At 41.7% G+C, this 27,397-nt stretch overlaps 1 protein-coding gene across 2 annotated transcripts; it reads right to left on the bottom strand.

Annotated features, from left to right (window-relative positions):
- Positions 1-1,625: 1,625 nt before the first annotated feature.
- DPM1 (dolichyl-phosphate mannosyltransferase subunit 1, catalytic) lies at positions 1,626-27,397 on the bottom strand. Of its 2 annotated transcripts, XM_047770869.1 has the most exons (9): positions 27,202-27,384; positions 23,878-23,977; positions 18,311-18,344; positions 16,354-16,430; positions 16,243-16,268; positions 13,073-13,168; positions 8,482-8,550; positions 5,128-5,242; positions 1,626-4,023 (listed from the first exon to the last, which is right to left on the bottom strand). In XM_047770869.1, exons 1-9 carry the CDS (start codon positions 27,357-27,359, stop codon positions 3,919-3,921), a joined length of 780 nt encoding a protein of 259 aa, XP_047626825.1. In that variant the 5' UTR covers positions 27,360-27,384; the 3' UTR covers positions 1,626-3,918. The 2 variants fall into 2 exon arrangements, with proteins under 2 accessions (XP_047626825.1, XP_047626826.1); XM_047770870.1 differs by lacking the exon at positions 8,482-8,550 and having other exon boundaries at positions 27,202-27,397.

The raw sequence follows: 27,397 nt of genomic DNA, 5'->3' as shown, positions 1-27,397 counted from the left end.
GCCGCGGCTGCTGCCGGGGGGCGCGGCGGGCGCAGCAGAGCGGCGGGCGGCGGCGGCGGCGCGAGCGGCTCCCTCCAGTCCCCGCGCGGGCGGCGGCGGCGGCGGCGTCGTCGAGCGGTGCAGACAAAGGAGGGGCGGAGGGAGGAGACGGAGGGTGTGGGAGAGGCGGCTTCACCGGCGCGGGCAGGCGGGTGGCGGCGGCGGCGGCCGCGCTCCTCTCGCTCCTCAGCAGCGGGGACCGAGAGAGGGAGCTGTGTCTGAGGAGACGCCAAAATCCCCCTTAGCGCTGCCCGCGGGAGGGGGAGGGGGCACAAGATGGCGGCGGCCGGGGGGGCGGGAGTTCAGTTCATGGATCCCGGCGGGCGGCGGAGGGGAGACCGGGCCGACGGAGGCGGCGGAGGCAACGAGCGGGGGAGGGGGCTGATCCCGCGTCTCCCCTCGGCAGACAATACAAGCGCCTCGGAGCGAGTCCCCGAACCTGCCCTAGCCAAAATGGCGGCCGAGAAAGAGCGGAAGTGACGTAAGAACTCATTAGCATAAGAGGACTCATTGTCCAGCTAAGTGGGGGGGGGCAGTGGGGGCCAGTACCCCTACCCCCATGTCCCCCAGAGACAACTCTTACTCTCACCTGTGCTTGCACCTAACTTTTTCTGAAGGAGGGTGGCATCAGCACCCCCATCCCCGCCTAAGGGAAATTATATAATCCCCACTGAGGGGGAGCTCTCGCGAGAACCAAGAGGATTTGCCATTGACCCACTAGGAGGCGCCGCGGATAATGGCCGCAGTGCGCTTCCATGGCCCGTGTGCAAGGCGGGCGCCTTCCTCTGGCCACAGCGCTGGCGGCGGAGGCACCAGCAGCGGGCCGCAGCACGCCCTGCACTCAGTCAGGTGGCCGTGCTGGAGATCCCTGCGCGGGCCCAGCTGGGCCTGGACTACATCAGGCGGGAGGGGGCGTGCGGGCGGCCCCGAGGCTCCACGTGCTGGGAAGCCCGCGCTCTGAGGGCCTGGGCAACAGTGCGGAAGGGCAGGGACGTCTCCTGCCTTAAATGAGGTGTGAGGGCCTCGTGCTTCACACATCACCTTGAGATGAGACACAACCCCATGGATGCTTGACCCCTTCCTGGTAGGGTGGGCTACTGGATGGACAGGCCTGCGTTTTACAGAAGGCCAGCTGTTGCCCTGGGGCTGGACTTCCTTCCAAGTCAGTGATGGGCTCTTATCTTTGGCCTGAAGAAAACAAGCGAGATCCCTAGCGTTTTGAGGCCACTGGACTAGTGAAGCTAAAGGATGAGAAATGTTGCCCATGGGTCTCCGCAAGATCCTTAAAGTCACATTTAGACTGTAGTCCCAAAGACGGTCAGTTCTGGTGCTCACACAATCTGGACAGCATAACGTGGGCTTCGGTAAATTTAGGTCAACCCCAACCAACACATTATCTTTTCAACATTCTTGAACCCACTTTTTATAGTTGAGTGCATCTGAGTGTCTATCATTTGCTAAACATACTGAAAAGTAATAAATGTCAATTGTGAAGGATTTAACCAAACCCGTTAAGATGTGCTCTGTAAATACACTTATCCTTTGGTGTTTCAATAAACTTCAAGTTAAAAGTTTCAAACCATATATAACATCCCAGAAGAATCTGATTTAATTGCAAATAGTACAAATGGTGGTTACATATAGCCCAATATGTCTAAGGCTTCAGTCAGAAGATTTAACAAGCTGTTTCATCCAACACAGCATTCCATTAATTTCTGGAATTGTGATAAAATATATCTTTAAAAGCCAAATCAAGAAGTTACTTTGTGGTACATCGGGTTAAGGATCTGGCATTGCTGCAGCTGTGGCGTGGGTCTGATCCCTGGCTCTGGAACTTCCATCTTGCTGTTGAGTATGTAAAAAAAAAAAAAAAAAAAAGCCAAATCAGTATTTCAAGGGAAAATAGGTAGAAAAAGTTGTTGGGGGGGGGGCGGCGGCAAACTATTCGATTTACAGAAACAAAGAAGAAAGATCTAATTACATGTTGTAGAAGACAGGCAAGAAGAAATATAAAAAATGTAAAATAATTTTTTGTTTAGTTTTCCTTAGATATTATATTACTTAGATTTCATACTGCGATAATACAATGGGAGAACATCTGGATTTTGTCCCTGGCCCCATTTACAAAGTAAAAAGGGATGCTGGATTCACATGTAAATATTTAAAAAGATTTTATAGTGTTTAAATCACCATTTACTACAAAAATGCATCTAAACAGTCCAAATTCTTTTCTAAATAACTTCCAAATGGTGCAAGTTTTCACTGCTCAAATACTTTAGTGTAAATTCCAACAGTAAGTTGAATGACTGTAGGAATAAGAACCAAAAAGACTAAAAAGGTAAAAACTACCTTCTCTAGAAGGCAATACCATATAGTGGGTTCTCTGAGGTAATTTAAGCTCTGCTTCACATAGTTAATGAAAACCTAATTTTGAGTTTAGATAAAAAAAGAACAGAATCTAAACACTCCCCCAAAAAGTATTATATTTGTATTATGTAACCTTAAAACTAATTTTACATCAGTGGTGATGAATTTTCTAGTTGTTATTAATGATGAGACAAGTCACTTCTCCAAGGAAGGAGGGTGGTGATGGGCCAGCAGTTCAGCTCTGCATAAAAGGGAAACAGTTGAGGCCCTTACTGGAGTGTGTCCTATTGATTCGACTATGGAGACAGGTAATGTTTAAACTGACAACAAAGGTTTTAAGCTCTGGTATTCATTTCTGGTAGGATCTGTTAGAAATGCATGTGGAAAAACCAGTCTTTAAATTTCTTTAGCAGCCAAATTAGGCCAGGAAAATGTAGTAATTAGGAAATACTGTTCACTAAATATGCTTATTAAATCACATAGACACACCCCTTCCTTTTACTTGCAAAGGAGAGTCAACTTGTATTTGCTGAATGTATCTTACTCAGAATTGTAAAAAAAATACTGCATGATCTAAAAGCTATGTTATAGCTGAAAATAGCTCTTTGGGGCAATATCTATAGAAGCTAAGTAAATGGAATATTTGTGCTGGCTTTACTGAAGAACATAACCTGCATTTTAACTGGCAGAACAGTTTTCTGAATAAACAGAAGAGCTATAGGGAATTTTTGCCACATTACTAATGATGTATGCTTTGTTAATGGTCCTGAAAGAATATGAACACAAATACTCTGAGAAAAAGAATATAGTTAAGATGTTTAAAAATGACCGCAGCAGCTAATTTATGCCTTAATGTCATCAATATTTTTCCTTACTGAGAAAAGTTACTGCTCAAAAGAGAAAAAAAGTTCTGCAAGCAATTGCTGTCAAGTTGTTTCTAATTCACAATATGTATTTGAAATAGACTTGCTCTGACAGATGAAATGCTTCATCAACAACTGCAAAGAACCAAATTCTAAAACTGTGCTCAAAATGTATTATCTGGTTTAAGAATTTGAGATACACTTTTAGAGAAAGGGCTAAGGTGTATATTTTTTTTCAATTCATACAGAAAGAGCCATATATATTTCATGAATATAACTAGAACTCCTCTTACTTCTGACCCCTATTAGGTACAAATCCAGTTTTTATAAGGATATTTCAAAATCGTGCTCATGTAACAAATTCTACATTTGCAAACTCTAATGAAAGCAGTAATATTTTATGCAAACATCCCATATACATTTATTTACAGGCCTCGATACAGCAAAATGTAAAAGAAAATTGAGAACACTGCTCATTTTTCTAATTTGCCATATAAAATGGAGTTTCTCCGGAAAAAAAGACTTGCACGAAATTTACCTTACCTTATGATTTATGCTCTAAGAGTACATTTTATAAAATTCAGCAACCGGCCTTCTTTTAGGTTTAAACTGAAATGAACATGATTAAGTATAAATGAGTAACTTTCTTTTATGTAGTAGCAAAAAGAGTCAATAATCCTTTCAAGAAAGAGACTATTTCATTTCCTCCCAACTTGGATTCACCATAAACACGATCCACAAATGATATTGGAACCTAGTCAAAAAAAAAAAAAAAAAAAGCATTAAGTCAGTCTTCAAAAATATTAGCAAAGAGGCAAAGCAGGCATACAATTACTAATACAACAGAAACAAGATTACTCCTCTGATAGCAAGTCTTTCAAGGTAAGTCAGAATTGTGGGATCCTTATAGTAATTGTATGCAACTCCAAGTCTTTAAAATTAAACATGAATTCTATTATCTAAAAATAGGTCATATGAACCAAATCTACAGTTGTTTTGAAAAGCACTGATCTGGAGTATTAAGTTGGTTTACTCAAGCTTCAAGGAGAAATTATACTCCAAAAGTAAAATGGTCTTTCCCCTAATTTTTTTCAGGAGTCCATCAAATTCAGTTGTTACGATTTTAGTACCAAGCGCAAAAAATTCTCACTTCTCCAAGAGCAGCAGCATTCCAGTCAGCTGTCTTCTGCTCCGAATGAGGATGTTCGCGTTAAACGAGGAGACTCTTCCCATGAGCCTACTAGCTGGCTATACATATTAAGGAACCTCTCTGCTCCCCCAATTCCTGCCCTTTTCATTTACTCGAAGGCAACAAGCAAATGCGATTCATCTTTCATTTTTAAGTAGGGTGGCTGATGGCCAAGCAAGGGGGAAAAGCTGCAGACAGACTCATCCCATAAGGCTGGGTGGTCAGAAGAAAGGGCAAGGATAATAATGACACTGCCTTCTGCTGATGTTTTCAATATTGGTAAGTCAAATATATTAACTTGAAAGGAATGTGAATTTTCATCCTATGCATGGACTTTCTAAACACCTGGAAGCCTTCCACATTTATTTAGTAGAACATGAACATTAACCTTTTTACTATTAAAAAGTTTAAATGTTGGAGTTCCCATTATGGCAAAACGGGATCAGCGGCATCTCTGGAGAGCCAGGATGCAGGTTCAATCCCCGTGCCCAGCACGGTAGGTTAAGGATCTGGAGGTGCTGCAGCTGCCAGTACAGGCTACAACTGCAACTCAAATCTGATCCCTGGCCCAGTAACTCCACATGCCTCGGGATGGCCAAAAAAGAAAAAGTCTCAACCTTATTGTTTTATTGTTTCTTCATGAAGAATACAAGACACTATTTACCATACCTCCCCGATGGTGTAATTCAGCTGTCTTGCCCGAACAATCATCTCCATCTGGAAGACATAGCCTTTGGAAACACATTTTTCTATCAATTTCTGTAAAACTTCTTTTCGGTATAACCTGTAAGAAATCAAAATATATTTGAACACCTGGATAAATACACTTGCCTACATGTACCGTGACCTTTCAAAAAGTTCTCTGGTATTTATAAAACCTACAACTTTCACTAGCTATGTGTATGCAGAAAAGTTCTTAAAAGTTGTCCTGAACTGGAAAGGCCATAAAAATATTTGGTAAATAATTTTGAACAATTTTTGAAAATGAATTCTTAATATCTTTTAGAGAATTATCTTCCTATACTACCAGAAATTATAAAAAAATGATGGTTAAAGTGAATCATGCAAAGCAGAACCACACATTTGTAGTTTTTAAAATTTTCTCAAATTTTTAAAGTTCAAAGAGGAGAAACTATTCCAAATACTGGAACAACAGAGTTGACAGATGATGAAGCAAAAATATAAACTAGATAAGAAAAAAAACAGACATTTCCTCATAAATGTCTATGAAGAGTTTCTATTTCCTGAGATCTACTAAATAAATTCCTGGGATAAACAAAGGCCTTCCCAGATGAGTGTGGTGAAGCTAGGTTAGGAGGGGAACTCAGGGAGTTCCCACTGTGGTACAGTGGGTCAAAGGACCCAGCATTGCCACAGCGCGGCTCAGATTCAATCTCTGGAGCAGGAACTTCCATGTGCTTCGGATATGGCCACAGAATTAAAAAAGGGCAGGAACTTGACACAACAGGTTTGAGGCAGTCCTGGTGGTATCAGCTGTCATCAACCGAGGTCATAGTTAGACACTTAGAATGGGTGAATGCACATCCTAACTTTAGATGGACTGCAGGCTAAAGGCCGAGCTCATCAGATTTATAGTGACAGGAGCTGGGAAGTCCTATGGGTCAACCCAACCACTTTCTTCAGGAGCTCTCTGTTTTCAGTCACTGAGTTTAAAAAAAAACAAAACAGAAAACCACCCTCAGTTTCAGAGAGTAGGAAGGCAGCAATTTCTACCTATTTTGTTATTTTTTGTTTTTTGAGAAAACGAGGTGAGGCAGTTTGGTATAATTTTGTTCTCTTGGCAGCTAAGGGCACCAGGATCTACAGCGCCAGAGAGTTTTATACTCGGAACCCGCCCTGCTTCTCAGCCTTCCTTTTAGGCTAGTCCACTTTTTTTTTTCTTTTCCCCCAAGCTTTCAGGTGGATGTAAGATAATATAAAGCCCAGTCCTTAGAGGAACCTGAGGGGGATTAGTATATGAACTCTGTTACCCACACAATCTCCATAACAATTCAAAAGTTTGGGATAAATCTGGAGCAAGAAGAATCTGATGGTGGTAATAGTCATTCAATAAGAGCTATTTACTGAGCGACCTACTGTTAAGGCCCCTTTTTGTGGTTTGGGATTTTAGCAACAGAAACTACTTATGTACATCAAATGACATCACGTAGGAGAGGGAGGTCTGGGCTTAAGGTAAAGACTATGATTGTGATGGGACGTTTCAGCCGTACCTTTAAAGCTGGGATTAGGCTATGAATTCTTTCCCTTTAAGAGTCACTTTATTCCAGCAAGAGCCATTTTGTAAAACATTTACTTGCCTTCATTGCCGTCCCCATTTCCTCTAGCACAGTATCTTTAAAACTATGGCTAAAGATCCAACACTATATACATGAAGCCGTATAGAGGCTCTAAAACTATATAGAGGAGCCGATAAATAGGATAATTAGGGTCAGAAACTGTAGTCTTTTTTGGGGAATCCCTGTATTCTGTAAAAGGCACATGCCTCCTAAATCTAGGGATCTAATGACTATTAGTGAGCTTTATCAATGATAAAGTGAACTTTTATGCATGTGTTCAATAAAACACTGCTCTTTTTGCGGGGCGGGGGGGACGGGACTGTGCTTGTAGCATATAAAAGTTCCAGATCCAGCGCTGCTGTGGCTGTGGCACAGGCTGGCAGCAGCAGCTCCGATTCAAACCCTAGCCCAAGAACTTCCATATGCTGCAGCTGCAGCCCTAAAAAGAAAGAAACAAACAAAATAGTTAAGTCAAGAGGCTCACTTTTATATGCAGCCGCTCTGTCCCCTGCACAGAACAGATCCAATCACTGCTCTCATTACCTGGAATCCGAGCTTCCTGGCCATCCTCTCCTCACGCCCTCCTCTAACCCCCACAAGGCTCTGGTGGCAGTGCAGCACCCCCACACCACCACTCTCCCTGGGTGCTTTCCGCCACAGCACAATCCCCATGTACTGGTGCATGTATTTTATGTGGTCGTATATCTCATGTCATTAGAATGTACAAATCCATGAGGACAGGGACGCTGACTCTTGTTTAATGCTTGAATGTTTACATTCAAGAAATACTTGCTATTTTTTATATACCAAATTCTGCTTTTGAACGAATTTATATTTTAATTCTAGAGAGGTTTCACTTTCATCATCTCATCTCCAATCTGTGATGGCTTCTCTGCTCACCTCTGACTGTGTCTTAGCATCTCTGAACTGCTACCCAACAGACACCCAGTTGCAGTAGAGTTTCTACCAGCTTCAATCTTCAATAGCCAGCTATTGAAGCATAGAAGCATGGAAGAATCAACATTATTTAATGGATAGAAGCAAACACCAAGCAATAGAAAGTATTAACTAATGCATGGGGTCTCGGCCTTCAAGTAGATGAAACAGACATTTTATAGTTTCAGAAATAAAAAATTGTGCAGTCATTTGGCACGGTCATATAAAACAGTTCTTCTACTGCAGCAAGTCTGAAGTTCAACACACACACACACACCCAGAAACAAACAAAAATTAAAAACAAAACCAAACCCAGGGACCTAGCAGAAGGCTTTGCTCCGATTAAACCAGTTTTTTTTTTTTTTTTTTTTAATAAAAAGCATGGAGAACAAGGTCACTGAAAAAGCTCTACATAAATATTAAAGATTTTAAACTTTTCTTTGGACAATGCTATATTCACATAAACTTCCAGAAAACTACTGGAAGAGGTGCTGTTTGGGGAGCACATTCAGTGAGAGCAATGCTCTGAATGAGGAGTCAGTAGTCACTCTGGGCCCCTCATGTACACAAGCACACTGACTTGTCTTTCATGCTCTTTAAAAAGTACAATGTTTTTCCTTAAAAGGATGCTTAAGCTTCATTAGCAGTTTCTAAAGAACTTCAGCCTGCTGTTTTAGTGTTCCAGAAGAAAAATGGGGTAGAAATGAAAAGTATGTCTTTAAAATAAGTCATAAAGCAAGACATTTAGGTAACAATGGCAGAGAATACACAATAAAAGTTTTCATTATACCTGAAACTTCCTGTTAAATCAGATGCTCCTGGTCTCAGCAAAATCTGAGTTATAAAATTGGCCCCACGGCTGTCAGATAAAACAGATGTTCTTTATAAAAAACAATTTCTAAACAAGAGAAATACACCCAAGAGCAGAATGCTAAAAATGCTACTACACGAACTTCACAAATGCCAACACTATCTTACAAAAATGTTAATTCAGAGTTCCTGTTGTGGCTCAGCAGAAACTACTCTGACCAGTATCCATGAGGATTCAAGTTTGATCCCCGGCCTTGTTCAGTAGGTTAAGTATCTGGCCTTGCCGTGAGCTGTGGTGTAGGTTGCAGACGTGGCTCGGATGCTGCTTTGCTGTGGCTGTGGTGCAGGCTATTGACTACAGCTCCAATTTGACCCCTAGCCTGGGAACCTCCATATGCAACCAGTGCAGGCCTAAAAAAAAACAAAAAAGTTAATTCTATGGAACAAAGAAAAAGTTTAGTCAGTGAAAGGAGATCTGACAGTTCTCTTTTTCAGCAAATAGGATTTTTATTCTTTAAATGTGATTTTTAGAAGTGACTTATAAAGCAAGCATTCTTCCAAACCATATGCAAGAATGATGAACAGACTTTTGGAGTTCCCGTCGTGGCTCACGAATCTGACTAGTATCCAGGAGGAGGCAGGTTCAAATCCTGGCCTCCATCAGTGGATTAAGGATCCGGCACTACCATCAACTATGGTGTAGGTTGCAGATGTGGCTTGGATCTGATGTGGCTGTGGCGGAGGCCACTGGCTGCAGCTCTGATTCGACCTCTAGCCTGGGAACCTTTATATGCCTTGAGTGTGTCCCTAAAAAGACAAAAAAAACAAAAACAAAACCAAAAAAAACCCCAGAAGAATGGTAACAGATTTTAAAATCAACTTGCTTATTTGCCAGTGTCATGATTTAGAATTTACAGGAGTTCCTGCTGTGGCACAATGAGTTAGAAATCTTTGGGGCGCTGTGGAGGGGGGGGGGGTCCAATCCCTGGCCCAGCGCAGTGAGTTAAAGGATCTGGTGTTGCCACAGCGGATTCAATCCCTGGCCCAGGAACTTCCACATGATGCAGGTGCAGCCACACAATTTTAAAAAAACTTTACAAACATCTGTCAGACAGCAAAAGTGATCTATCTATAAGGGATTTGGAGTTTCTTTTTCTCATTCTAATCACCAAGGGATCACAGTTTCCACTTAGGTAATAGGTAGCACTTCAGGGGGTTACCACTGTGGCTATCCTTGAAGACTCAGGTTCAATCCCTGGCCTCACCTAGTGGGTTAGAGATCTGACATTGCTGTGAGCTGTGGTATATATAGGTCACAGATGCAGCTTGGATCTGGCGTGGCTGTGGCTGGCAGCCGCAGCTCTGATTCGACTCCTAGCCTGGGAACTTCCATATGTTGCAGGTGTGGCCCTAAACTCTGTGTGTGTGTGGGGGGGGGGGGGGGGACAGGATTTTGGCTTTTGGCAATCTCTGGAAATTGACCCAAGCTTCCCTTCTGAGACTTAGTTTGCTTGGGCTGCTATAACAAAATACCACAGACCGGGTGGATTACGAACAGGTATTTAATTCTCACAGCTCTGGAGGACGAGAAGCCCAAGACCAGAGTGCTGCAGACTCGATTCCTGGGGAGGACCCTGTTCCTGGCTTACACACAATGTCTTTGTGTGGTGTGCTCACATGGAGGGCAGAGGGTCGGGGTGAGGAGAAAAAGGCCAAGCTTTCCAGGTTTCTTCTTGAAAGGGCACTCATCCCACCACGAGGGCCCCACCGGCAGACCTCATCTACATCTACCTCCCAAAGGGCTCAATTCCAAAGACCAACACTCTGGGGGTGGGGGGTGGGGGGTGGGGGTAAGGTACTTTAACACGTGAATTTTAGCAGAAACAATGACTTTAGGGTTTGTTTCAAACACAACCAAGTATCAGTCAATTACAAGCTCTTACTAATAATAGCTATCAACATTTCAAAAAGATATGAAGTACATTTTGAAAAGGTGACTGTTGTACTGCATCTATTTCAGATTCAGTTAAAAGTTTTTATGGGGGATGGGGTGGGGGCAGCAGTCTGGAGAGAAGTTTCTCTCCAAAGCCGCAGTAACCATCAAGGTACTCCCTAAGAGAGGTTATTTTTAATACAAACAACATGGTTAGGGATATAGCTGGGATGATAATGGCTAAGAAAAACATTTTCCCCTTCAATTTGTTTCTAATAGCCACAAAAAAAAATTTCAGGATATAGTTCACCCCTAAAATGGATTTAATCAAAGGAATGTGAGTGTATACGTATTTATGCATGTATGTTTTAAGAATATACTTGTATATCTATTCAAGGTAATGCATATTTAAAGTAGGACTTTTTAATTAAAGTGCAGCAAGAGTCAGACAGACTTGGGTTCAATTTCTGGTCCTGGACCACATAAATGAGATATTGAGCAAGTGACACCAAATCTTTCTCAGGAGTTTATACTCTACAGTGAGGGCAGATATTAACAACTAATGGCAGATACAACTCAATACAATTAAATGATCCAACTAAATGTTGCACACTGCCTCTGATGGGACTCCCCGATTTTATTTTTTTAGGGCTGCACCTGAAGCATATGGAAATTCCCAGACTACAGGCTGAATCAGAGCTGCAGTTGCTGGCCTATGCCACAGTCACAGCAATGCCAGACCCGAGCTGCGTCTGTGACCTACACCGAAGCTCAGAGCAAGGCCGGATCATTACCCCACTGAGCAAGGCCAGGGATCAAACCCACGTCCTCATGAATACCAGTTGGGTTCGCTACCGTTGAGCCACAACAGGAACTCCTCCCTGGTTTTAAATAACAGCTGCAGAGACCAAATTAAGAGGCCTGAGAGACCTCTGATTTGTTGGTCTCAACCCTGGCTGTGCGACAGAATCCTCTGGAAGCCTGGGAAAAATCCTGATGCTTTTGTACCAGCTCTGGAAATCCATTCAAATGGTCTGCAATATGTGGGTACACAAGAAAGGGAGGTCAGACAGGGAGCGGTTGGTTGTATGTAATTTTCTCCCTACACTATTCCCATGCTCAGCAGGACTGAAAACCACTGTTTTTTCTAGCCCCTTCATTTCACTGAAGACTGAGGCTCCTGCATGTTTTTTAAATGACTTGCCCAAGGTTTCATAATTAAGAGGCAAGACTGACATTAACAGAATCTTCAACGGGAATGAAATAGGTGATAAAAAATACTCTCAGTAAGAATTTGTATAAAGTTGTGTTGTTACACAAAAAGGAGTAAGCTATATAGATCCTTTAGAGAGAGAAATATTTCTTCGTAACAACCTAGGTGACATAGATTAAATATGGTCAAAAAAGTCTTTGTGGGTCTTCCCATGAAGAGATGGATTCTATTTCCCCACTCTTTGATTATGGACTTGCTTTGAACAAAAATTAACGTAGTGTGAGGCCCAGAGCCTAGGGCTCAAGAGTCCTTGTACCTGCAGCTTTTGGCTGCTTCCCTGAGGATGCCATGTAAAGAAGCTCATCTAGCTTTCCAGAGATCCTCGCTTTCCTAAGATGGCCTGGCCAACAAGCAGCACCAACTGCCAAAGGAAAGAATGAGGCCATGATGGAGCTTCCAGCACAGCTGACGCCCCAGCTGAAGGACACTGCATGAATGGGTCCAGGGGAAGTCAGCAGAGGAACCACTAGCCAAACCCAAGAATCAACAAATCCTGCTTTAAGTCACTCAGGCTTTGGCATGGCTTGTTACACTGTAATCAAAAACTGCAACAGTTTGTTTTACTTCCATTTTATCATGAGAAAAGAAACTAAAGTTGAGAAAAGGTAAGGCACCCAAGGTGATACAGGTAATTAAATGACATAATTGGGATTTGACCCCAGGTCTGATTCCAAAGTCTCACTCCTTTTTGCTGCTTAGTAAAAGCTGAAATCATGAAGTGCCTTACTTAAATTGTTTCTAAAAGTATGGAAAAAATTACTTTATTAGTCCAAATATACAGATGAATAGCTCACTTATATCAAAGCTGAAGGTCCAGTAGAACAAATTTTCCTGAACTAGCCCATTTCTACCAAAAGTTCAAAGGTTTATGCAGTTTTTTCCCTAAGTGAAAAATATCCAAAATAAAATACCCTAATCATAGGAAAAATGGTAGGTAAGAAGCTATCTGGGAATATTTATTGCAAGTTACAATCTGATCTCACAAATCCCAATGCAGTATGGTAACTTCATCCAGATACCTGCTAAAAACATATTTCTAGGGAGTTCCCATTAGGGCGCAGTGGAGATGAATCCGACTAGGAACCATGAAGGTTCGGGTTTGATCCCTGGCCTCACTCAGTGGGTTAAGGATCCAGTGTTGCCGTGAGCTGTGGTGTAGGTCACAGACATGGCTCAGATCCAGCGCTGTTGTGGCTGTGGTGTAGGCCAGCAGCTGTAGCTCTGATTGGACCCCTAGCCTAGGAACCTCCGTATGCTGCAGGTTCGGCCCTAAAAAAAGACAAAAAACCAAACAAACCAACCATATTTCCAGTAGTTACTCTTAAAAAATAGGGAAATCATAAGTACATATATATATATATATACCTGATTATTTTTCTTTTCAAATCCCAGCCATATACACCTCCATTTCCTTTGTATCGAGTTCCAGAGACAATATCAAAATTACCTTCCTTTTGCTTCCTGTAGAAAAAAATCAATTAGCTATCAATTAGAACAGGCAATTGAGCTTTCAAAAGAATTGCTAAAGCAAAGCTTGAGTATTTTTTTGTGCACTAAAAACCCCCCAGCTTTATTGAGATTTAATTCACAAAGCATATAATTCACCCATTCAAAACACACATAATTCAATGGTTTTTAGTTTATTCAGAGTTGTGAAACCATCACTATAGTCAATTTTAGAACATCTGAATCACTTTAAAAAATGGCATATGGAGTTCCCGTCGTGGCGCAATGGTTAACGAATCCGACTAGGAACCATGAGGTTGCGGGTTCGGTCCCTGCCCTTGCTCAGTGGGTTAACGATCCGGCGTTGCCGTGAGCTGTGGTGTAGGTTGCAGACACAGCTCGGATCCCGCGTTGCTGTGGCTCTGGCGTAGGCCGGTGGCTACAGCTCCGATTCAACCCCTAGCCTGGGAACCTCCATATGCCGCGGGAGCGGCCCAAGAAATAGCAACAACAACAACAACAGTAACAACAACAACAACAAAAAAATGGCATAGGTCTTATTGCAGCTCAAATTCAATCTCCAGCCAAGGAACTTCCACAGGCCACAGGTATGGCCATAGGGAAAAAAAAAGAAACACTATATCCTTTAGCTCTCAGTCTCTCCCATCCTTCCCCGCCCTGAGCAGCAACTAATATTACTGTCTCAATAGATAGGCCTATTCTGGGTATTTCATATAAATGGACTCAGACATGGGTGACTGGTTTCTTTCACTTAGCATAATATCTTGAAGGGTCATCCACCTTGTGGCACGTATCCTTGCTTCCTTTTCATGGCCAGATAACATGCCACTGTAAGGCTAGACCACCTTAATCGGTTGATGGGCACTGGGACTGTTTCCACCTTCTGCCTATTATGAGTGTTGTTACTACGAGCGCTCATGTACAAGTGTGGACATATTTTTCATCATATGGCATACTTTTTTTTTAAACAATTTTTAAATTCAAGTATAGCTCATTTATGCTTATGAGTATTTTAAATTTTAACAGGTAACACCAGAAGTTACTTTCCGGAAAGGCTGCAGTAACTCATACTTCCTCCGGCAATATTTGAGTGTGTCTGTTTTCTACCATCTCATTGGTGCTGGATATACTGCTGCATAGGTTTTTAATTTTGAAAAACTAGTTAGTGGACAGTAAAATAGTAACATATGGTTGTTTTAACTGCTGTTCCCTGATTACATCCCAGGGTGACTACCTTCTCCTAGGTTTATAAACCATTTGGATTTCTTCCTTTTGTTTCTTTCACTCATTTTCCACTCCACTGGTTCCACTGCTTTATCAGGTCAAAGGGCTTCTGTGTATCGGAGATCTGAGCAGAAAAAGTATTTCTGAGGTGACTTTATGCAGAGGTCAAAGGGGAAGTAGTTGGCCATTAAGGAGAAGTGAAAGAGCCCTTCAGGCAAAGGGGAGTGGCACAAGATGAGTTCAGAAGCGGAGGCAGGGGTCACATCAGAGCATGTAAGGAGGGGGGATTTCTCCCCGAGTGTTAATCAGAGCTCGAGGAAGTATTCTAAGCTGCCGAGGGACATGATCTGATTTGGTTTTTGTATACTGAGCTTACATTCAGAACAGCTGCCAAATTCTTATTCTGAGAGGTTTCATGGTGCCTTGGGTTTTCTAAAAATATAACTCTATCACCTGAAATAAATATAATTTGTATCCTTTACCAATATTTGTGCTAAATTCTTGTATTACAACATTACTTACAATCTCCACATTGAATGATAGCTCATATATCTATATTGGTAAGCTTATTTGAGATGATTCAACATTTCACCATTCAGTAAAGACCTCTGTATTAGGATTGTCTTTATTATGTTCCAATGGTTTCTTTCTATTTCTACATTAAATTTCTTTTTTTTGCTTTTCAGGGCGGAGCTCCGTGGCATATAGAGGTTCCCAGGCCACAGCCACAGCAATGCAGTATCTGAGCCACGACTGCAACCTACACCACAGCTCACGGCAACGCCGGATCCTTAACCCACTGAGCAAGGCCAAGGATCGAACCCACAACCTCATGGTTCCTAGTTGGATTCGCTTCTTCTGCACCGCAATGGGAACGCCAACATTAAGATTTTTATTAGAAGGAGTTCCTGTTGTGGTGCACCGGAAGCAAATCTGACTAATATCCACGAGGATGTGGATTCAATCCCTGGCCTCACTCAGTGGGTCGAGGATCCCACATTGCTGAAGGAGGATTGAGGGAGGAGGAGGTGAATTAGCAGAAGGGCACAGATGCGGCTCAGATCCAAAATTGCTGTGGCTGTGGCATAGGTCGGCAGCTGTAGATCCAATTTGACTCCTAGCCTGGGAACTTCCGTATGCCATAGGCATGGCACTAAAAAGCACAAATTAGAAATGGCTAGTGACTTTTACCAAATATCGTTTAGCATCTATAGACTTAATCATGTTGCTTTGTTAATGTGATAAATTAATCCTTGTGATGGATTCTTGAAAACCATTCTGGCATTCCTGGAATAAACCCCATTTGTTCATGATATTTTACCCATACGATGGAGGCCTTAATTCCATTTAACTAGGATGCTACCTTTCATCCTTCTCTTAGTCTGGAAGAATTAGGTAACACAAAGGAGTTATCTGTTGATTAGTCCCCATCAGGGCTCCTGAAATGCATCATTTAGTCACTTATCTATAGTCATAGGTCTTAGATCTATATGTTGGTTTTATTTTTGATAGCAACTTAAAACAGCACAAACTTTTTTTTTTTTTTTTCATGGCCATACCCACGGCATATGGAAGTTCCTGGGCCAAGGAATGAATCTGAGCTATAGCTTCCACCGAGATGCAGGTGAGCCAACTGAGCCAACGCCAGATCCTTTAACCCACTGCACCAAGCCAGGGATCAAACCCGCAACAATCCACAGTTGGACTCTTAACTCACTGCACTATGGTGGGAACTCCAGCACAAGCATTCTTAATGAATGAGGAATGAAAGATGAAATAAGTCCAAAATCAAAGTAAGATAAATGATTTGAATCATAATTCTTTCAAACATTAGAAATACCTACCTAATGAATTCAGGAATAAATTTTGGCTGAAATTTAGAAAGAATAAACAGTAGGTCAGTAAAACATGCTAGGACTACCATAGATAGCTAATAAAGAAAACAGACCACTCACATGGTGTGAGAGATCCGCATCCATAATGATTATGTAGTTTCCTGTGGCGTGCTTCATCCCATGAATATATGCAGTTCCTAAAAATGAAAATATGTATATCCATTAGAGAAAACCACCAAAAATGCTTAGGAGCATATCTGAACAGGTACGAAATTGACAAGCATCTCTGAAAGGCATACATTAGTCCTTTAAAATTGATACTGACCTATAATTCCTATTTATTCCCTATTAAAAACATCTCAAGTGACTATATCTAGTCACTTGTGATGGAACATGACGGAAGATAACATGAAAAAAAGAATGTTTCTATATATGTGTATATATATATGTATATATATGTACGTATGTGTGACTGGGTCACTTTGCTGTATAGTAGAAAACTGACAGAACTCTGTAAGCCAACTGTAACGGAAAAAACAAAAATCATTAAAAAAAGTCTCGAGGTCCTTCTTTGCCTCCAACTTCGCCTTGGTGCTTGACATCTCTGCTGCTTGGATTCCTACCCAAGCATTCTCTCTGCTCCTGCTCTTCTCATCACTCCAGTCCCACAAAAGCCCCCCAGGCAGTGTCTTCTACACTGTAAGCCTGGGACAAGAGAGTCCTGTTCTGGTGTCAGGGGCCAAAGGCACAGCTGGCAGTTACTTAGCCACCCTCATGCCTAAAAGTTCCTTAGGGACTTGACAGGTAAGGGTACCTGGTCAAGGGCAGGATGAGGGAGTTCCTGTGTCTTGAGGCCCAAACCATCACACTATCTTAAGAGCAAGGATGAACTCTAACTTCTTTTGGTAAAAATGACTACCCACAGCTTTCTGCATATCCACTGACTGGTTTCTAATTCTTACTGGCTTTCATTGCAGTTTCAAGATCATTTCAATCCAACAACAGATAGTCAGTTTTTAAGAACCATGCTTCCTCCATGTCCCCATTTTTCTATAAAATCATACCACTTTTCAACATAAAGCAACTGTGAAATAAAGGCATTCAAGAGTTTCATCTCAGGATGACTGACCTCACCTGAGATGTTCTATAACCCCTTACATTTTTTTTTTAGGGCCGCACCCACAGCATATGGAAGTTTCTAGACTAGGAGTCGAATGGGAGCTGTAGCCACTGGCCTATGCCACAGCCACAGCCACTCAGGATTCAAGCCATGTCTGTGATCTACACCACAGCTCATGCCAACACTGGATCCCCGACCCACCGAGAGGGGCCAGGGATCAAACCCACATCCTCATGGATAGTAGTCAGATTCATTTCTGCTGTGCCACAAGGGGAACTCCAATGACCCCTTATATTTAAAAGCTGGCAAAGCTTTCTTTTAAAAAAATAAATACCTTTTAAAAACTTTTACGTTAAAGAAATGTTCAAAGGCTTACAGCTAAGGTAGTGTGCTGGGCCAAGATGTTGGCTCTTAGATGCCTTCTCTGTTCTCTCTCCCAGGGTACTCTATTTCCCAGGTTCTCCTGTCAGCTGGTTTCGCAGCAGCTACGGTAGGCACGGGGGGAAGGGGGTCCTCAAGAAGGGGAAAGTCCAAGTGTCCTCCTTCTTACTCTGCCTCCCAGGACTGGGCGGACTTCCTCCATGGCTCCTGCTTCTGCCAGGTGCCAGGTATCCCCAACTCTAAAAACACCGCCTCCTCCATTGTTGCTCCGGCTGCTATTAATCTGAGTAACCTCACTGTTCCATGTGGCTTCTCAACAATTTCATCACATGTGTAACCAGATTCTCTGTATTAAATTCCCTATATTAAAAGACTTACAGTGGTTTTTGTTTTCCCAAGTGGGCCTTGGTTGATACAGGCAACTCAAGTTAAACTATTTGAATGTCATTAAGATCTTTAAAACCATCACAGGAGGTCACTGGATTCTGGCCCTGTTCCAAACTGCGAACACACACACTGGATGATTTTAGTAAAGCCAGGAACAAACAGGTAGAAGGGGTGAGAGGTTCTACTTACCTAGTCCCAACTTTTTCTCCCGTGGCCTTAGAAGCTGCAAGGATAAGAAATGACATTCTGACACAAAAAATCAAAAGCCTGACAAATAACGCTTTTTAAATAAGTGCTCACTCATTTTACAGAAATACAGCTGCATTTATTAGAACTTAAAACAGAGTAAGCTTAATATTTTTTGCTAAAGTAAAAAAAATAAAAAAAGCTTTTAGTAACAAACCAATTAACTTCACAGCTTTTAAGGAAAAGCAACATTTGGTTACTCAAACCCCACAGACCAAATCTTAACTCTTTCCTCAGAAAAGAATATTTTTATGTCTACTACTTGATTTATCATTTTTAGCAATATCTACTGAGTCTTTACAAGGAAAAGCGATGATTTAACTCACTTATTCTTATACCTTCTGGGAATATTTGATAGCTGTGCTTATTTTCCCAATTCCCTTTATGATTTTCAACGTTGCCATCACCCCATCAGCTTATCGTGACTTTATGTTTGGATGACCTCATCTCATTCCCTACTGGCCCCATGACTTCAGGGTTCTATTCCTAAGATTAAATTTTCGCTTTCGTAAGTTTGTCAATTAGTCTTTCTACACTTTGGGCTTTATATGTAAATCCTAATTTAGTTGTTTAGCTCTTTTTCTTTTTTCTATATAATTTGGAAAAGTACAATGCCCAAGTTTTTTAATTTGTTTTTCTTTTTTTGGCCACACCCATGGCATATGGAAATTCCTGGGCCAGGGAGTGAATTGAAGCCACAGCTGCAACAATGCAGGATCCTTAACCCACTGTGCTAGGCCAGGGATCAAATCCATGCCACCCCAGAAACAACATCGGATCCTTAACCCGCTGTGCCACAGTGAGAACATGTGAATGCCAAAGTTTTAACACTAAGTTTCTGAGGTGTAGGGTTCAAGAAAACTCCCTATTGAGTTTTATTTTTGTTTTTTTGGCAGGGCCCGCAGCACACAAAAGTTTTTCCCACTCCAGAGATCAAATCCATGCCATGGCTGTGACCTAACCCACAGCAGTGACAATGCCTGCCAGATCCTAACCCCTTGTGCCACCAGGGAACTCCAAGTGATCCTAAACTCCCTATCCTGCACTTGCCAGTGTATAAGCCAACTGCCTCAGATTGCAAACCTCTAAATAAACGAGCAGGAGAGGTCTTTCTTTGTTTGGTTTTTACCTCATACGAGCTGCTGTAGCTGAAAAATAGGAACGAAAATAAACTCCTGCTCAATGAGCTCTTATATAGAGAACTACAGTAAGTAACCACAATTCCCTGAACAAAACCAATTAAGACATGTTGAGTTTTATTTGATTTTATGCTTGGCAGTCACTGACAAAATATTGACCCCCATCTGGTCTTTCTCTGCCCTGAAAAAGCAAATCCTTTGACGTTCATCTTAGATTTTCTATAACCCTATGTTTCAGCTAAAAAATCCTTCCTCTTTTTCAAAGGATAATTTTATTATTTATAATTTTCAGAATGTTCGAAAGTTTATAGGAAATAAAACCATGTTACTTAGAGTACTATGGAGCTGCTAAAAAGATGAGGTAATTTGGTGACAACAGACATCCAAGGTATCAATAAATAAAAGAATGAGGAGTTCCCGTAGTGGCGCAGTGGTTAACGAATCCGACTAGGAACCATGAGGTTGCGGGTTCGGTCCCTGGCCTTGCTCAGTGCGTTAAGGAACTGGTGTTGCCATGAGCTATGGTGTAGGTTGCAGACTCGGCTCAGATCCCGAGTTGCTGTGGCTCTGGTGTAGGCTGGTGGCTACAGCTCCAATTCGACTCCTAGCCTGGGAACCTCCATATGCTGCGGGAGCAGCCCTAGAAAAGGCAAAAAGACAAAAAAAAAGAGAATGATACAGGAAGACTGCATCTTACCTGAATAAAAACAAAAAGCACACACACACAAAACCGTGCATTTTAGTTCTATAGATGTAGACACATAGACACACACACACAATACACAAAAAGGTCTCAGGTAACATACGCCTGACTACTGATTGCGGTCTCCCCGTGGAAAAGGGACTGGGATGCAGATCGAGAAATGTGCATCAGAGGCAAATTCAGTTTTACTGGTAACATTTACACTTCACAACAAGAATATACTTGTTTATTTCTTATGTAATAAAAAGTTCAAATTGGGAGCTCCACAGGGGGTGTAGTGGATTAAGGATCTGGCAATGTTGCTGCTGTGGTGTGGGTTCGACCTCTGGCTCAGGAACTTCTGCATGGTGCAGGCTCAGCCAAAAAGAAGAAAAAAAAAGGGTGGAAAATTAACAACAACAAAAACAAGATAACAGGGATGCTGTGGTGTAAATAAGTATTAAAAAAGCTCGAACTGTTACACTTAGTATGCTTTAGTCTGAGATCCCGAGGCCCACCCTCTCCTTTTTTTGCCTCCTTGCATCGATTTGATTGCTTTTTCTCACGGCAGCAGGACGGCTTCGCAGAAGAGAAGCTGGGCATGTACAGAAAGTGTGTGTAAGGATGCCAGGTACATACTCTCTGAGGAATGCTTACCACGACTTCTTAGAAAATACTGTGTGACACTATGACTTGTTAGACAAAAACTTATTTGTAGAAATCTTTATTCTAGAAAATCTTGATGATATTTCAGAAAACGGTATCAATGTCCACTAGAGCCAAGGGTATTTAGAAGTGGACCTGTTTTACGATACTCTCAAGGTTGAGAGAAAGAATAATAAAAAAAAAAACCCTGCTAAAAAAACACTAATAATACTCTATTTTGTAAATCTTTATCAGTGAGGCTCATTTTTTTTTTTTTCGTTTCCCATTTTTGGCCATATGAAGTTCTTGTTTTATGAATTAACTGTTTCTGTACATTTAATTAGGGTATTAATCTCTTTGTCAGAGATAATACTTTTGTTGAGGATGAACAGAATTTTTTTTTTTGGCCACAGCCATGGCACCCAGAAGTTTCTGTGGGATCAAACACATGTCATAGCAATAACCAGAGCCACAGCAGTGACAATGCCAGATCCTTAACCTGCTGAGAAGCCAGGGAAGTCCAACAGAATATTTTTAAGTATTCAAATCTCTCAATCTTGTAGTTACGCTTGACATTTTAAAAATAATGAATGTGCGTTACATTTCACTATCAGAACAATTTTTAAAAATACTAAACTATACATAAATAATGAGAAAATACAGGTGATTATCTGATCTCTGCCTGGGGGTGAAACAAACCACACACATCAAACATACAAACCTACAAACCTCTCGTCTCCCTGCCCTGTGACCACTGCTAACACTTTAGAATATGTGCCTCCAATTTTTCTATGGTCCCACTCCTACCATTTATCAGTTAGCTATGTAACCTTAGAAAGTGACTGAACCTCTAGTTTGTTTCCGACCTACAGAGTTAAAAACATATGTATCTTCCCCATTGTTTGTTTGTTTTTCCCTGAAATACTCATTTCAGCCAGTTTGAAAGGCTAGCTAACAAAGCATCTGTGCATGATATTTTATCTGAAGTATTTTAAGATGGTTCCTAATTTCTCTCCAACTTTTCTCCCAACTAAACATGTCACCTAAAAGGCAAGTAAGTGCCAACTCTCGCATAGCTTGTTACTGCCCCTCCCAAAATAATGTTCTAGTTTAGCTGATCTAACAGTGATAAAATAGGAATTACCATCGGGGTGCAGCGGAAACAAATCCGACTAGAAACCATGAGGTTGAGGGTTTGATCCCTGGCCTGCTTGGTGGGTTAAGGATCTGGCGTTGCCATGAGCTGTGATGTAGGTTGCAGAAGCATGGCTCAGATTCTGCCTTGCTGTGGTGTAGGCTGGCAGCTGTAGCTCCGATCAGACCCCTAGCCTGCGAACCTCCATATGCTGCAAGCGCAGCCCTAAAAAGCAAAAACAAAAAAAGTGATAAAATAATGAATGAATAGGGAATTTCCCTGGTACTATCCAGAAATCATGACAGTGTATGCTATTTTTTTCCCTTTGTTTTCAATTTACCTTGAGGACCACGCTGTTTTAAGAATTTATGGTCAATTGAGCAGGCATTCTTTTAGATATATCAATCAACCACACCTCAAGGCTGAGGTTCTATGACAAAAGAACTCAAAATAGGTTGATGTTCCCTGATAAAATGGAAGTGCATAATGAGAGTATATCTATACATAATAAATGTGAATGGGTGGCCTTGACCTAGAATTTATTTAAAAAAAAAAATGTGAGCAACTAGCCAAAAACACGAACCCAGCATTATCTGAAGCCACCGTAGGAAGGATGAAGATCTAAGTTTTTATCTCCTCTGTGCGCTTGTCTATCTGGAGCCTTCCAGAGGGGCCTGTAGTTCTGTGAACTGCTCATTTGTGAGACAGAAAGACCCTCTATTACAGGATAGGTGGACTGTGTAACACATTTCCTTTAAACTCTTCCCACCAAGGAAGATCTCCTCCAACTGCATGGAAATTATTTCATTTTTGGGATTAATCAAGAATAACTGGACCCAGAAATAATTTCTGATGATGCTTAATTGCCATTTCCTGAAATGCACATGCCAATAAAGGTTCTCAAAGAGACTCTTTTTACACCTCTACTAATGGTTCTCTACTGGGAGGAGGGGACAATTTTGCCTGCAGAGGGATACTTGATGATCTCAAGAGATATTTTTGTTGCCACACTGGGGAGGGGGACTGCTACTTCATCTCCTGAGTAGAGCTCAGGGATGATGCTTACACCCTACAACATAGGGGACAGCACCCACAGCAAAGACCAATCAGGTCCCAATGTCAGTAGCACCAAGAGGGAGACATTCTAGTTTATACGAATTACAAAATACCCAATGCCTAGAATGTGGTTTCTAATTAAATTTGGATTTAATTTTAAGCTTTTGGCCCAAGAATTATCTGAAATTGAATTCACAAGTATGCTCCAACATTCATAAAGCCAAACCAGTGGCCAAAAATCAAAATTATGAAGCCATTATAAAATGAAGTCTACATTTGCTTAAGTTACTCCTGTAGAAGAAAAACAGGCTTTCAGGTACAGTGGGAAACCCTAAAGTTTAAGACTCAGAAAGTCAATCTACTTCCACCAGACTGTTCTATATATAAAAGTAAAAATGCCAAGTGCCCTGAAAAATCATTTGTTTTACATGAAAACAATCAGTGACTTTTCCCAGCTATAAGTTTTTATTTACAGCTTTTAGTTGCAGGCAGTATTCTCCACTGAAAGTGGAAGAGAGAAACAGCAAGAAAAATGAAGACATACATTACCAACTGCAACATGGCTCTACTGTCAACTCAGTACCATGCTTTAATTCTACCGCTCAAGAAAAGTGATTTGCACAGTCAGACATAAAAACAGTTCATCCAAAGGCTCGTTATTTTGCTGTAAACTTACCACTGACTCCACAGATCAGAGACATAAAACTTCAAGCGCAATAAAATGCATCTAAACCCCAAGCATATAATTCTCTCTTTATCGTTTCAGTTTCTAGACAGACTGAATTTGAGCACTGTTCATTTGTCATTTTTTCTCATATATAAACACAACTGATATGATAGAAAAATGACTTACAATTTTGTCTGACCCATAGATCTTCACCAACTGTTCAGCAATGTCCCTTGTTCCATCTGGGCTTCCATCGTCTATGATTATAATCTCATAGTTGATGCCACTAAAACAAAACAATTTAAATTTGTACAGTTTGGAGACAATATTCTTAAATTAAAGGATAATTTAAAAATCACTAATTCTTCCCCATATAAATAGAAACTTATTGCCATGTTAATCATCAAGGAAAACTTCAATTATCAATGAAGCAAATGTCAACTATTTAGTATGTCACCTCCAAACTCAGCATGTTGCTGGAAATGCTACTATACATCCTGAGATGTATTTTTAACATCCTGAGATGTTAAAAATTTCTACAGAGAAAACGTACTCAAGTACCTTTAAAAGATATCAAGTCAACTGAGTAGGTCTGGGTGATTACTCTTTTTAATTCAATGCCAAAGAGATTTAAGTTAACATTATCAGGAATAAAGCCGATTTAATTTCACCCTTTAAAAATCCACTTTAGAACAGAGACAGTCTCTTACACCACCTTTTCAAATGGTTGTACCCATTACCCCAACTATAAAATAAAAAGGACGTCCAAAGATTTCAATGCACTTCAAAATTAACATCTTTGTTGTTCTCATTAACTTCTCGTCATAGTTTCTATTCTAGAAACAAGCCAGCACAACAGTCGGATCTACATTTGATCACCACATCTTCTTCTCCCCAGCCCCTTTTAAACAAGACAGTGTTTTTGTTAACTTTATCGGGAAACTTAAGGGAGTAGAAAAGGAAGTGCAGCCAAGCCCCTAAACACCATATTCTGTTTCCTCCTGGCCTGGTTTTAAGAAATACAGTGCAAGGAAATCTACCAGAAAATACCTTCCACAGCTAAAGGCTTTAAAAAAGTCAGCCCCAGTATTTTTGGAAGAAAGCAAAACCCAGCCTATCTAATCTCTTAGATGAGTTCAGCTTCCCACAGCGCTTTTACAAGCCAAAACAAGTTAAGATAAGGATTCCAGGAGTTCCCGTCGTGGCGCAGTGGTTAACGAATCCGACTAGGAACCATGAGGTTGCGGGTTCGGTCCCTGCCCTTGCTCAGTGGGTCAACGATCTGGCGTTGCCGTGAGCTGTGGGGTAGGTTGCAGACGAGGCTGGGATCCCGCGTTGCTGTGGCTCTGGTGTAGGCTGGTGGCTACAGCTCCGATTAGACCCCTAGCCTGGGAACCCATATGCCTCGGGAGCGGCCCAAGAAATAGCAACAACAAAAGACAAAAAAAAAAATAAGGATTCCAGTTCTTGTGCTGAAGGAGATACACTTCATAAACAAATTGAGTCATTCATAAGCAAAATTACCCCCCCTCCCTAACTTCAAAGCAGCCACACCACCTGAGAGTGAAGTAGCTTAAAGGAATCCAACTGAGCTGATTTTAGGTCATTTAACTGCATCTAAAAAGGAAATAGTTGTTTCCTTCATTAAACTTCATTTTGATTAAAAAATATCCACCACGGAGTTCCCCTGTGGCTCAGTGATTATCGAACCCAATTAGCATCCATGAGGTTTCAGGTTCAATCCCTGGCCTCAGTTCTGCCGTTGCCATCAGCTGTGGTGTAGGCCACAGAGGCGGCTCGGATATGGTGTTGCTGGGGCTCTGCCAGCGGCTACAGCTCCAATTCAGCCCCTGGCCTGGGAACCTCCATATGCCGCCGGGTGTGGCCCAAAAAGACAAAAACAAAAGCAGAAACACCCCACCCAGGAACCACTGAAAGATAAACTGCATAGCATAAAAAAATTAAATAGCAAAAAATATTGTATAATCAGAAAACAAACCAGGACAAGATCAACTACATGACAATTTCTCTAATTTGGAGTTTATAGAAATTAAAGTATAACTTAAAAAAAAGAAGGAAAAAGATTACGGACAAAAAAACTTTGAAGGGCCATAAATGTGAAGACAGTTACTTCATTCAAAAAATTATAAACAATAGAGTTCCCATCGTGGCTCAGTGGTAACGAACCCGACTAGTATCCATGAGGACGAGAGTTCAATCCTCAATGGGTTAAGGATGCCAGAGTTGCTGTGGCAGTGGTGTAGGCAGGCAGCTACTGGCTCCATTCCATCCCTAGCCTGGGCATTCCATGTGCCTCAGGTGCGGCCCTAAAAAAATAAAAAACAAAATCAAAAATCAAAAAAGAAAAATCAAAACAGCAATGTATTTCGCCAATTAGCATTTCCAACTATGTAAGTTTAATAAAGCTCAGGTTGGCTGGCTGATGGGGAAACAGGCACTCTCTGATGAATGCTGAAAAGTCCTAAGCCAGTACAATCTTTTAAGAGAGCAACTTGACAGCAACTATCAATTTTAAGCACATCTCTGTTGACTCAGCAATTCCACAGCAAGACTTTATCCCTGGTATACTAGTAAAAGCACGAATGTGTTTGTTGCAAAGTTTACCTAATAAAGGAGCACTTATTATGCATTAAGCACTTTTTTTTAAATGATAGGAAATACGTTGTAAACAAAGTCTTCATTCTCATTTGTAAAGCAAAAGTCAAAAAGGAAAAAAAACACTTTGGAAATAATCCGCGTTCGGTAATATTAACCGGTTAGAAAAATTAAAACACAGCCATATGACATTATCTCACTTTCAAAATAATTTGCGAAGTTTGTATGTGCTGATATGGAAAGATCTTCAAAGATTTACACAACAGGATCCCATTTGTGTAACGGCAAAATAAGTCACCAAGTACTGACACCAGAATTTTCTTAAGCTTAAAAAAAAAAAAAAAAGTGTATAACGCTTCAAACTTCAAAACTTCCCACCTTCCAACAATCACATTAAACATCCACTAGCGAATCAGTCCTTAGGCCTTCTCCAGAAAGGCTGTCCAGCCCAGCAGCAGTTCCCTAACCCACTGAGCCCAAACCTCAGGCTTACATAAGCCCTGGGGGCACGGGGGCGGGAGTGAGCGGGCTCGCTTAGAGTCCTGGCTCCTGCCGCAGATCCCGACCGCTAAGAGAGAGGCCAGGCTTTCAGCCTCGCCCTAATGGAAAGGGTGGCTAACCCTTCTAAGAAAAAAGCGGGGGGAGGGGAATCGGGGAGTGTATAATAAAGAAGTGTCTCACAAAACCCAAAGGCAGGAATATGACACCAAAACATGGAGAGAACCCCAGAAGCGTCCGCCTCTGCTCTCCTCGTAGGCTGGCTTCCGCCCCGAGGCCTCCCGCGGGAGCCGAAGAGGGGAACAAGCAGGGCGGCCTCGCGCAGCCAACTGCCGACAATCAGGCCAGGGAAGCCAGCTCATCTCATTCCTCGGGGAGGGTGGCCAGGCGCGCTACCTCTCAGAAAAGCTCTTCACCAGCAGCCACACGATAAGCGGTAGGTTCTCGCGCTCATTGTAGGTGGGCAGAAGCACCGAATACTTGTCCTGCCGCGGGAAGCGCCCCTCCGGCTCCCGCCGAGACCTAGAATTACGACTCGCTTCCTCGGAGGCCATGGCGGAACTGCGCGCGACGTCGGAAGCGGAATGACGTC

The sequence above is a fragment of the Phacochoerus africanus genome, chromosome 3 (genome assembly GCF_016906955.1).
Source record: "Phacochoerus africanus isolate WHEZ1 chromosome 3, ROS_Pafr_v1, whole genome shotgun sequence".
In the NCBI taxonomy this organism is placed as follows: Eukaryota; Metazoa; Chordata; class Mammalia; order Artiodactyla; family Suidae; genus Phacochoerus; species Phacochoerus africanus.
Note: the sequence above shows the minus strand (reverse complement) of the source record. Positions and strands in the feature narration are given on the sequence as shown.